This window comes from Ipomoea nil, unplaced genomic scaffold, assembly GCF_001879475.1.
Source record: "Ipomoea nil cultivar Tokyo-kokei standard unplaced genomic scaffold, Asagao_1.1 scaffold1026, whole genome shotgun sequence".
Classification (NCBI taxonomy): domain Eukaryota; kingdom Viridiplantae; phylum Streptophyta; class Magnoliopsida; order Solanales; family Convolvulaceae; genus Ipomoea; species Ipomoea nil.
In genome coordinates, this window is record NW_017617454.1 from 3,514,309 (window position 1) to 3,528,037 (window position 13,729).

A 13,729-nucleotide genomic window follows, 5' to 3' on the forward strand; every position below is an offset into this window, starting at 1 on the left:
ATACAGTTAAAAGTTTATGTGTATTATGTATTATGTTAGATTATGTGTATTCTGTTATGAGTTTATGTACATTCGAAACATAAGATTTTTTTAACAACTTAACAAAATGACGTCGTTTTGGGAGGCACGGGGCGCACAGTGCTATGTGCGCAGTGGTGCACGGTATAACGATTGGAAAAAGTTCATTATAATATATCTTCTAAAATATCAATCAACATTGTACCAATTTACAATACAACCTTATATGCTATTTGAGTTATATTAAATAATATTGTTGGAACAATTTAACCACAACACTTTGTAATGAGACATACTATGGGGGTTGTAATTGCACTAATATAACCATATACGCTATTTAAGCGTGTTGATGTAAATTAAACCGTTTATAACCCAACATCGGTTTCAGAGATAGGAGTAGACAATTCAAGTGTAATAATAAGGGGATTGTCCTTGGTAGCTCTGAGCTACTAGAGCATGTTGTACATTACATTTAGTATATTATCACCCCTTCTTAAGATTGTTTGTCTCATTATTGTGAGTGTCAACAAGAACATAAGGGAATTGTTACAAAATTCAAATATCCATAAGACATTGGTGGGATAGTTAGTTCTTTCAAGTGAGTACATTGATCAATTAATTTTCTAGATACTTAAATAAGAATGGCTTAAATTTTATGTACCGCATAATTGAGTCTCCTTGGACTGCCAATTTACCTCAAAGGTTAACCTTATGAGGAACTACTAGATAGTATGAGAACAATGTAATCAACTAATCATAGTACTTGGTGTAAATAGGTTGATGGATAGGGTACCAAGGCCTAGTCAGTCGACCACGGACTGGTCGGTCGACCCTTGTTCTTAGCGACTGGTCGGACCTTTGGGCCTTGGCTGTGTGGGCGATTCAAAGAGACTACATACCAGACTGTATAAATAAGGTGGGGAACATGAATGAAACGCAGATCAGTTCGGGCATGAGTCAATTATCTTGTAGTAATAGACACCTAAAATTTTCAATAATAATAATAATAATAATAATTTTCATTGGTATATACCAAAGAAGAGTATGATTGTATACATTTATGTACGGAATTGCCTAAGCTAAACACAACAAAATTGTTTTACTTTTCCGGTCCGTCTCCGATCATCGATCAGTATGACCTTTTCAAATACTTGAAGCCGGTGGACGAGTCCAAGCATTCAACTCTATCCTTGTAAAGATTCATCAGCTTCAACAACTCCGTCGCTCTCTCCTTCGCTTTCTCTCCGCACCCAACTTGCAGAACCACCAGAAGCTTCTGGAAAGCTCCCAATTCCAGTGCTTCAATGGCGGCCCTTTCATCTTCACCTTTGCACAGTTTCCATATTGCCGAGATGCACAGCTCCGTGCCCACTTCCGAAACCCTCATGATCTTCTTCACTAATAACGGCATCGTTAATGGATGACTGCAAGCCTTCTCTCTCCCTTCTTGGCTTGAACAGACGCCGTCTAACACCGCTAACGCCGTCTGGCAGACATTTTTGTCGGCGTCGACGAGGATTTCCAGGAGGACGGAGACCAGGCCGGCGTCCAGGAGCTTTGAAATGACCTTTTTGCCATTGGGTTGCGAGGTGATCATGTGGTACATGACGGTGAGGGAAGCCTTGGTGGTGGTTTTATCGGAAGGGCAGATCGGTACTTTCACTGCGTTGAACAAAGCCTGGGGGATTTCTTGGTTGGTTTCTAGGAGGGCGTTGGCGTAATTTTGGTCCAAATGGAGTAATTCTTTGAGGACTATTAGTGCGTTTTGAGTGGCGGATAAATCCTCGCCGTTCAAAAACCATGCCATGCAACGTAATGACGTTTTTGACCCTAGCTTCGACCTGCCTTCTTCTCCGACAACGGGGAACATCCATGTTAGTACGGACAGCAAATCCTTCAACAAATCCGCGTGTTTCGCGCCGGGAACTCCGGCGAAGAACTCGAAACACGCCGCCAAGGCTCCGCCGGCGCCGTTCTCTCTAAGGCATTTCTTGTTTCGCTCACTCTCTTTACCCCAAACCTTAATTCTCTCGAGCAACTCCGCGCACTTCGCGTCGTCCCCACGCTCCGCCGCGCCCTCCATCCTCGCGCAAACCTCGGAAACCTGGGAAGGGCTCACCGGAATCCTCGGCGTCGGGATCCTCTCGACGCCGTGAGACTTGTTCTCCACGCACCACCCTTGGATCATTTTCCTGATGGCGTGGTTGGGTATGAGATCACGCGCCGTCGTCAAACCCTGATTCGTCACCGGGCACGTCTTGCTCCCCGCCTCCAGCCACCGCTCGATGCTCTCCCGGTCGTACGTGATTCCGGTGGACAATGTCACCGGATCTTTCATCAAGTCCAGCGTTATAGGACAGATGAAATTGGTGGGAATTGTCAGCTCTCCCAGTGAACCCACCCCGGAAATCTTCTTTTTCCGGCCACCACGCCCGGCGGCTTTGCCAAACTTCTTCAAAAAAGTCATTTCTGATCTGTAACGTTCAGAAGACTCGAACTTTAAAGCTCTTAAACTCTGATCTGATCTTCGAGTTACAAAATTATTGGTATGTATGTTAGCTATAAGATGAGGTATATATGATGAATGGAATGGAATGGAAGGAGTAAATGTTTATATATATACCCTTTAACGTGGGTCAAAGGTAGGAATGGGAAACGTTCAAAATATTAAGGTTGTAGCAGTATTTGAACGTTGACCGTTGAACGTTTGAAAAGGGCAAGTCCAATTGTTCGTAGAGCTGGCGAGTATTTCATAAATTTAATTTTTTTTTAAAAAATATATATTATTTTATAGTTAATATTATTTTTAAATTAGAAAAAACCGAGTCGGATGACCGAGTCAGGGTCAGCCAGTCGGTGCCCGACTTGTCAATTGCTAGACATTTATACCACACTGCTTTGAAGATGTACGTTATTTAATTCTTTTTTGTGGTGCTTAGCTTTTTCTTTTACTCTCTATTCATTATTTATTTGCTCCCTATTCTCATATGTTTTTTATTTGTATATTTTTCTAATTCCAAAATAAAGAATGGAGAATGAAACAGTGGAAAAAAATGAAATAAACAGAGTCAAATATTATATATTGTATGCAAAAACCAATGTGGCACTTTGCTTTTTAATTGGCCAGCGGCCTCCTATAGTTAGGGTATACTCTTAACACGCAAATTATATTGTGGAAACGTGTTCATCATGTGCATGGTGAACACAGGGGTAGATCCATAATTTCTATACTGTAGATTCATAATTTTTTTTTTTTTTTTTGAAAACGTTGATTCATAATTTTATTTTTTCATTTGTTGTTACAGATATTATGAATCTATAGTACAGAAATTATGAATTTACAGTATAGAACTTATGAATCTACAGTAAAAAAATTATGAATCTACAGTATAGAAATTATGAATCTACAATATGATATAGAAATTATGAATCTACAATATAGAAATTATGGATTTACCCCTGTGTTCACCATGCGCATGGTGAACACGTTTCTACAGTATAACTATTGGCTCATAACACCTCATGGCCTAACAAAAAAAAAACATTATATGTTGTAAACATTATTTATGGTGACACTTTAAAAAGAAATAAATATATTTTATTCCCTTAATTAAAGTTATAAAACTTTAACACTTAACATACGCGAATTTCCCTATCTATTTATCACATATGTTTTTCTTTTCTCACTATTGTTTGGAATTGAGCCCTTCGGCATGCATTTTATTCTTCTACTCAAGAAATATATGCGTTAAAATTATTTTGCAGAACAAATAGTCAATACCCTACTATCGAGATCCAATTCTATGACGACCTTTCCTCATGAGAGTCACAAAAGTGTCATCTAAGCACAAGGTGCTGGGATGGACTACATTAAAATTATTAAAATTTAAATATATTGCAACATCAATCTTGTTTTATGGCTGCACTTGGAGAACTCAAAAATGTCATGACGCCAACTTCTTATCACACCAAATAAAAGAGGAGGGGTAAACCTAGCTAAGATGGTTAAGGATACAAATTTGTAATCATAAAATCACGAGTTTGAGTTGATCATCTATAGACAATTTAGGCTTATTTATCTTCTCGTAATCCTTTAGGATCACAAAGCAGAGTTATCCAATGTATATTCTCGGATAGTAGATATGAGTTTCCCTCGTCACTCAAAAAAAAAAAAAAAAAAGTAAAGGGGGAGAGAGGGTATAGAAATTAAAAAATAAAGCGATAGGGAGTTAAGTGTTAAAATTTGAAAATTTTAGGGGTCAAATTGAATTTAACTCTTTTTTGTAATGTCGCTGTGGAGTACGTGGGCAACATGTCTAGACTTCCACAAAAGCGTATGAGTAATATTTGTCCTTTTAGTAGGGTCTTCGTTAATTTTTATGGGAATGGAATGAGAACGGGTCAAGAGTACTACATTTATCATTATTATTTTTTTGAAAACCACATTCATCATTATTAATTTATTTATTTTTAACAACAATATTCCTTAAACTGGTAAAAAAAAAAAAAGGTGCAATATAATCTTAACCTTATTTACTAGGTTATTGTTGATTTATCATATTTTCTGTATGTTTCTTTTTTTTTTTTTTTTTTTTTTAAATGTCGTGATGATTTGAAGAATACATAAGCTTAAGATTTAGCACATTCACCACTACATTTGAATAAAAGTACGTATATATAAAAATTTAGTCAATATCAAATATGTCGTAACTTGCTGAATATGAAACATTGCGACTCAATTCCAATTTCTTTTACAAGTCGAAAGAGTGAATAAATTTTTTTTTTTTTTTTTTTTTTTTTTTTTTTTTAGTTTGGAGCTTAGGGCTCAATTGTAGTGTTCACTTCACTTATAGCACTTATTTAATTCCTAAATTTAAGCCACATCTAAAATATCATTATTTTGTTTTCACCCTTCACTCGTGATTTATGGAGTTTTTCAATATCTGCATATATCTTATCTAGTGTTGATATCGACATAGAATTATAAAATAACCAAAATAATTTGGTCAGATAAAACCATAAAGGTTAAAACTTGATATTATGTAAAGGAAACGTAGACCTTAGTTCTTATAGTTAACCAATGTAAGAAGAAACATGAGACTTAATTAGAGTCCCACACATATACTTTTATCATTCATGCCTACCCAGTTCAATTTGGGGAGCTTGTCGCTAGTCTTGGACTTGACTATGAAAGTAACTGATGCAATTCGAAGAGCACAACAGGTCCGGAGCTATTGTCGTTTCCTTGATGAGCTCATGGCAGGACGAAACCAGTGTGGCATATATGAGGATAAGGCTGATCCGCGAAGTATGAGGAGTCTTTAGACACCGCACAGACGTTGTGTGCTGCGACGCAGTGACATATGATTGGTTACATATGGGAGAGTTAGTGTCCAAGCTCTTCTACATAAGATGTAGTTTAGAGTTTTATTATTATTATTATTATTATTATTATTATTATTATTATTATTATTATTATTATTATAACAAAAAGCTAATTAATTACTATATCCTATTATATATGTAATAATTATTTTTAAAAAGTATATAATAGCTACTAAATAAAATTTGTATTTATTAATATTAACTAGTTCTTTTACGCGCTCTGCGCGAATTGAATAATGTCCAATGATTATTTTTAAATAAGTATTTCAAACTATATCAATGCAATATTATATCGGAGATGTTCATGTATAGGTAAATAAATATTGATTTTTTTTTATTTAAATCGATAATTTAAAGTATATAAATACAAGATAATATATAAGAGATTAATTATATTGTCACTAAAATAAATGTTTGTAACTTTGTAATAACGCTAGTCTAAATAATTAGTCTAAAAACGATAGTCTAAATAAATACTTCTTTTGGTTTAAATTTCTCTAATTCTTCTTAATTCTCTTTTGGGTAGCATTGTCATTGTCTTCATCTAAAATACATGTCCTCCTTTTTTTTTTTTTTTTTTTTTTTGGCAGTGTGTCTTGTGCAATTGAGTTACTGGTGGTAGCATGGATGGATTCATCGTGCAATGAGATCATGGCCTAGGAAGCTTTAGATTTGTCTTGTTGTGTATATGATGGGATCTTAGTTGTACTATTAACTCTTTATCTTACACAAGCACCTATTGATATTTGGTGGTGGTAGTTTTTCCCCTACATGATTCATGCGTTGTGAGATGGGTGTCGTATGTTATCATGTGAAAGTATTGAACAAAATATTAATATTTTTATATTTGTATAAAATACTTGGTGTGTGTGTGTGTGTGTGTGTATATATATAAAACATATTTTGTATTATAACTTTGATATTTAGTTACAAGATAATGTAAAAAGAAGACAATGAACAATGTAGTGAATATAATAAATTAATAAATTTGAAGGTAATGAATCCTTGAATTGTAGAAAATAAAGATAATATAACTAATGAAATTATATCTCTTTTTAAAATTTTATAATGAATAATTTTTTTTTTTAAAATAAAGGCATTATAGACATCTAATTCTAAATTAATTAAATGCATATATATGTATTATTTTTTGTTGTAGCTACTAATTTATTTAATTTAATAAGAGTAATAAAGTGTCGTACATACTTTTCATCAACAATAATGAAATCATTGATTTTTTAAAATTTACATTCGTTGTTGATACAAATTGTTTTGAGAGTTTGTGAATGACAATTGTTACAATTCCTGTGAGTAGAGGATGATAATAAATAATTCAAAATATATAGTTACAATAGATATTGTTATAATAATATAGTAAAAATTAACTTAGAAATTCTTTAGAAGTTTTCATGCATTGATAAAATTCTGATATGTAAACTTGTCCAGTTGGAGCCAATGAGATGTTAACATTGCCATTTTTTTTTGGAAAATGGTCCTACCATTTTAGAGTCTAGGTGTAATTGTATTTATTATCAACAACTTTGTAGTTAGGTCGCGCAGGTCTGACAAAGATGTAAGAACAATTTTTTCTGATAAAAAAAATAATAGTATAATATTTGTAAAGTAATGTACAATTGTACCATTATAAAAATACATACAAAAAATATTAATATCATAATGACCTAAATCATACGAATAATGCAAATGTATAATTGAAATATTAAGTTTTGTTCTGATCAAAATAATCAAAAGAAGATTAATTAAACGAAAAAAAAACTTAACCTAAATTTATTATTATTATTTTTAAGGCATAAAAATCAAATGATTTTTAAAGTTCATTATTTATAATCTTTGATTTTTTTTTTGGTGAGGATTTATAATCTTTGATGCTTAACTTTGAATGTTATGTATTTAATGAGACTAATTATTTGACCAAACTTTTTGTTAAATTTTATATTATATATATATATATATATATACTAGTTTTTTACGCGCATTGCGCGATTGGGATAATGCCCAATGCTTTTTTTTTTTTTTGAAATAAGTACTTTAAAGTATATTAAGGCAGGATTATATTGAAATTGTTCATGCATAGATAATTGAAGGTTGAATTTGCGTATTTAAATAGGTAATTCTTCTCCCAAAGGTTGATTCCCCAACCCTAAGGGCCCCCCACACTCCGACCCGACAGAGCCCCCCACACTCCGACCCGACAGAGCATTGTGGGAAGTTGTAAATCACGGTGACTCAATGGTTCAGCAGACAGGGCCAAATGCTGATACGCATAAGGAATCTGCCCACTTTTGACATAATTCCCGCACTACCGCTGCCGAGGTTCAAACCTTGGTCTCTTCTCCCAAATACTACCCACTAAACCATTGAGCTAAGCCCGTGCGGGTTAAATAGGTAATTCTAAGTTTACAAATGCAAGATAATATAGTCAAGATTGATTATAATTGTCAATAAAATAATTGTATAGGTATGGTTGAAACCAAATACGGGACATAAGGGAAAACAAATAAAAAGTAGGGCATAAAATATTAAATATATACTAATATTGTTTGAGGAGATTCCGACATTAGGATTTGTGGTTAAGTTCTATTAAGACTTTAATATTAGAATTAGATTAATGGTGTAGTTATAATTCTATATTAGACTTTAATATTAGAATTAGACTAACGGTGAATTAACGGAAAAGTTAAATGGATAATCATATAATTAAGGATAAATTATAAAATCTTAAAAGAAAAAAATTAAAACCTGAACAATATGAACCATTCATTTGATTTAAAAATTTGGCGGTCATTTTTTCTACCCAATGTTAATAATTAAATAAATTCGCTGGTCAAATCCGCAAGTATAATCCTCTAACGCTAACCGCTAACTGCTGATTGTCAAACAAGGACATTGCGATGTAGTTCTCACTTCAATTTGTTGTGTGATTTGAATACTATCTTTGTCACAAAATCTCTCAAGTAATTAATATGGTTGGCTTTATTAATTATATATTTTTTTAATTTTTCATGGTATTAATAAAATACTTGGTAAATAAATATATAGCATTATTTTGTATTATAACTTTGATATTTAATTAGAAAAATAGTGCACAAAAAAGATAATAGATAATGTAGTGAATATAATCAATTGATGAATTTAAATGTAAAAATTTTTACATTTTGAGAAAAATAAAGACAATATAACTAATGAAAATATTTCTTTTAATTAATTTATTGATAATTAATAATTTTTTTTCACTGAATAAAGACATTGTAAGGATAATGTAGTGAATATAATCAATTAATAAATTTGAATATAAAGAATTTTTATATTGAAGAAAAATAAAGACAATATAACTAATAAAATTATTTCTCTTATTTAATTTATTGATAATGAATAATTTTTTTTTTTTTTTGAATAAAGACTTTGTGGACACATAATTCTAAATTAAAAAAATGCATATGTATTATTTTTCGTTGTAACTACTAAATTATTATTTATATAATTTAATAAGAGTAAAATAGAGTACTAATTATGCCAACTTTGATTGGGATGAGGTTCGAACCTAAGACCTTTTTTTATTGAAATCAGTGAGTAAGTTAACGGTGAACTAACGGCAATTCTTAAAATTTTAACGGAATTAGTTACGGTGTGTGGGTATTTTAGGAAATTTTAGTGTAAAATTTAAATCTAATCAATCTTTTAATCAATCTGAGCCATACATTTGATTAAAATCTGTGACCGCCATTTTTCTACCCATTATAGGCCTAACTCTCTTGGGCTCTTATTAGTATAGTAGATCTTATTAGTATAATAGATAGTAGATATATATATATATATATATATATATATATATATATATATATATATATATATTTAATACACTTTAACATATTCGTAGTATATATGTTTAACAGTTATGTCAACTCTAATTGGGATGAGGTTCGAACCTAAGATTTTTCTTATAGAAATTAATTAGTAAGTTAAAAATAATAAATAGTTAACAGAATATTCCGTTACTAAAGTTTGTTTTAACGGAATTTAGGTTATTTAAGAGAAGAAAATAATATAATAGAGAGTAAATAAGAAAAATCATTTTTAAAAAATACTAAAATCAAAATAATATGAATCATTCATTTTAAAAAATAATGTCACCTACATTTTTTTATTTTCAATTAAGGGTCTAATCTTATTGGCTTTTATTAGAATTGTAGATGTAAATGTAGATAATTATTTTGTATATAGTTGGTGACATTTGTCAAAAATCAAAAGATCGACTTGTTTCTAAAACTATCAACCATAACTAAATTGTTAAAGGCAGATGCAAACCAGACAGCAGCTTTAGAAGACCACTTTTGGTAGTTAGTTATTTGGTGCTTAGCTAGCGATTGATTGTGTTAACAACCAATCTTGGAAACGATCTTCACATTTTTTTTTCGTCTCACACAACTTTATTTAGACTTTATTTCAATGACTAGTTTTTTACGCGCATTGTACGATTGGAGGGTAATGCCCAATGTATTTTTTTTTTTAAATAAATACTTTAAAGTATATGAAGGCAAGATTATATTGAAATTGTTCATGCATAGATAATTAAATGTTAAATTTGCGTATTTAAATAGACAATGTTAAGTTTACAAATGCAAGATAATATAGTCAAGATTGATTATAATTGTCAATAAAATAATTGTATAGGTTTGGTTGAAACCAAATACGAGACATAAGTGAGAGCAAATAAAAATTAGGACATAAAATATTAAATATATACTAATATTGAAGAGCTAACTGCTGATTGTCAAACAAGGACATTGTGAGATAGTTTCTCACTTCAATTTGTTGTGTAATTTGAATATTCTTTTTGTCAATAAATACCCCAAGTAGTTAATGTGATTGACTTAATTATATTTTTTATTTTTTTTTAAAATAATAATAATAATAATAATAATAATAATAATAATAATAATAATAATTATTATTATTATTATTATATACCCTTAGGTTATTTTACATATTAATCTTTTTTTTTTTGAATGATTTTACATATTAATCTAAATAACTAACTTTTTCAAATATGTTTTACCAACCATTGATATAATTCGCTGGTTAAATTCACTAATATAATCCGCTAACAGATGATTGTCAAACAAGGACACTGTGAGGTAGTCTCACTTCAATTTGTTGTGTGATTTGAATACTTTCTTTGTCAACAAATCCCTCAAGTAGTTAATATGATTGACTTTATTAATTATATTTTTTTATTTTTTTCATGATATTAATAAAATACTTGGTAAATAAATATATAGCATTATTTTGTATTATAACTTTGATATTTAATTAAAAATAGTGCACAAAAAAGATAATAGACAATGTAGTGAATATAATCAATTGATGAATTTGAATGTAAAGAATTTTTACATTGGAGAAATATAAAAACAATATAACTAATAAAATTATTTCTCTTAATTAATTTATTGATAATGAATAATTTTTTTTTAATAAAGACATTGTAGGGACAATGTAGCGAATATAATCAATTGGTGAATTTGAATGTAAAGAATTTTTATATTGGAGAAAAATAAAACTAATGAAATTATTTCTCTTATTTAATTTATTGATAATGAATAATTTTTTTTGAATAACAGCATTGTAGACACATAATTCTAAATTAAAGAAATGCATATTTATTATTTTTTGTTGTAGCTACTAAATTATTATTTTAATAATTTAATAAGAGTAAAATAGAGTACTAATTATGCCAACTTTGATTGGGATGGGGTTCAAACCTAAAACATTTCTTATTGAAATCAATGAGTACGTTAACGGTGAACTAACTGAAATTAACAGAAAAGATAATATTTAACGGAAAAGTTAACGGATAATCATATTCATTAAGGATAAATTAGGAAATCCTAAGGAAAAATTAATATCTGATCAATCTGAGCCATTCATTTGATTAAAAAATTTGACCGCCATTTTTTCTACCTATTATAGGCCTAACTCTTTTTTCTATCCATTATAGACCTAACTCTCTTGGGCTCTTATTAGTATAGTAGATATGTCTCAGTGCCAGGATACTGAATAGTCAAATAAAGAGTTTATTATTACTTCAAAAAAGTTATAACTCGTAGTGAATACCTACATTTATTTTCTTATATTGCATATCAGTCGACGTCGATAACATGATATGATACTGGAATCAACCCATTTTCCAAAAATATTATTTTAGTAGTAATATTTCGTAACAAAAAGTTATTTTAAATGCAAAGTCAAATTTGAAAGTAATAAACAAATTATTCAAGAAAATAAAAGAAAAAAATGATTGATTTGACTAATGTATAATAGCTAACAGAATAATGATTTTAGGAAAAGATTACGGGGCCAATTGACACTATGCCTCTAAACTTTTGAAAAACATTGAATTTGTACCCGATACAAACATCTCTTTACCATTCATTTTGGAGTAGTATATTAAGTATAAAGAAGAGTTAATTCTAGTGGAAGTCCATTGTCTTTGGTGGCAATTTTAAATTAAATCTAGACTATCATTTTTATCATCTAACACCCTAGATTATCATATTTTGGACACTTTTGGTCTTTCTGATGATTTTTCGGTGAAACCCTATTTTAGGCAAGGGTATTTTTGTCTTTTCAATTTATTATTATTATTATTTTTCCAATTACTTCCAGCGGATGTCTCATGTCTTTGGTGGCAATTCCAAATTTACTCCCGGACAATCGTTTTCGTCATTAACAATTCAAAATATCATATTTTGGACACTTTTGGTTATTTTGATGATTTTTTCCAGTGAAACCCTATTCAAGGCAAGAGCATTTTCGTCTCTTCATTTTCTATATATATATTTTTATTTTTCAGGTTTGTACACCGTTTTTTTTTTTCTCTTCAGTCGTGGATTGCACCTTGGTCCTAGTATTATTGTGGCATGATCATTTTTTGTCCTTTATCAACAAAACCATTTAAATGCCCTTAAATACAGGGCATTTCAGTCCTCAAATAATGATTTTTTAAATAAATAAATAAATAAATAAATAAATATATATATATATATATATATATATATATATATATATATATCGGGTCAATCCACTTTGTATTAAAAAACAGATAGGAATGTCCTAGTATTTTACGTCATTTCAAGGATCTTATTTATGGAAGACCAAAAATGGTTATACTAGAATAATAATAGAACCAAATTAAAGGTGGATGTTCTAATAAAAAAGGATTAAAAGTTGACTGCCACCTATAAATCTAGGACAAAATATGAAATTCTCATGGTAAAAACAATAGTTTGAAACTAAATTTAGAATCACTACCAAAGATAATGGTCCTCCACCGAAATTAACCATATAAAGAATTATCATGCCAATAAATAAATAAATAAATAAATAAATAAATAAATATATATATATATATATATATATATATATATATATATATATATTCCTGTAAATACAAACTTAAAGACAAATCTGGGACATTTATTTTTCCATTCTATGGTCTTAATTTGCTCTAATGGTTTGGATTTAATATATGGTACCAAGATATATTTTGCCTTTTACTTGTAAATTAGTCAACATTTAATACAAATTTTCATATTTGATTGAAGTATAAAGGTATTGAAATCGATATACTATGACAAAATATATCAATTTTTAAAGAAGTGTTTTGAATAAAATGAGTACATTTATTTAAGATCGATGTTATACTTAAAAGGGAACAGAAGTAAAATTAACTAAACTCTTTTTCATCAGTTTCTCACTATGATGTTTGAAACTTTGAATAATTATATAGACTAACACAAAATTTGATGTCATTGAGCTGGAAAACTTACCTAAAAAATCATGACCACACTAAAATATTCAAGCATGCTGCTTATACAGTTGCATTTTCTTTTCATACGATGTCAGATATGTGAAATTTAAGTTATTCCAATAGACTTTTGCATGCTAGTTACTATGTGTGTACCATTTTTCTTTGTTGGACAATATTAATATCATGAAGTACGTTGTTTTTGCCATTTTTTATTATATGAAATTGGTGTTATTCACATTATTGATTTGTGGCTATACAAGTTGTTAATTACTATAGTTAACTGCACCACTTTTGATCCTTCGAATAAAAAAATTAATTAAATTTCACTAAATTTTATTATATAACTTATCGATATACAACCTCTAAGTCATTGATTTAGTAAATGAGAAGTCTTACTTAAGACTTACTTTTAGCAATAGGATACATGTTCTATTTCTACCAGGAACTTTAGGAGTTTGAGTTTAACTAGGTTGAACTTATTACACACAAATGTATACA

General features: G+C 29.8%; 1 protein-coding gene across 1 annotated transcript; it reads right to left on the reverse strand.

Moving 5' to 3' along the window:
* Window positions 1–1,121: 1,121 nt before the first annotated feature.
* LOC109180646 (U-box domain-containing protein 21-like) lies at window positions 1,122–2,599 on the reverse strand. Its single transcript, XM_019330344.1, has one exon. The coding sequence runs from the start codon at window positions 2,483–2,485 to the stop codon at window positions 1,148–1,150; it is 1,338 nt and encodes a 445-aa protein (XP_019185889.1). The 5' UTR covers window positions 2,486–2,599; the 3' UTR covers window positions 1,122–1,147.
* Between the last annotated feature and the right edge of the window lie 11,130 nt (window positions 2,600–13,729).

Bases quoted from the DNA above. Each gene is read 5' to 3' on its own strand.
- LOC109180646 (XM_019330344.1), bottom strand. From the start codon at position 2,485: ATGACTTTTTTGAAGAAGTTTGGCAAAGCCGCCGGGCGTGGTGGCCGG.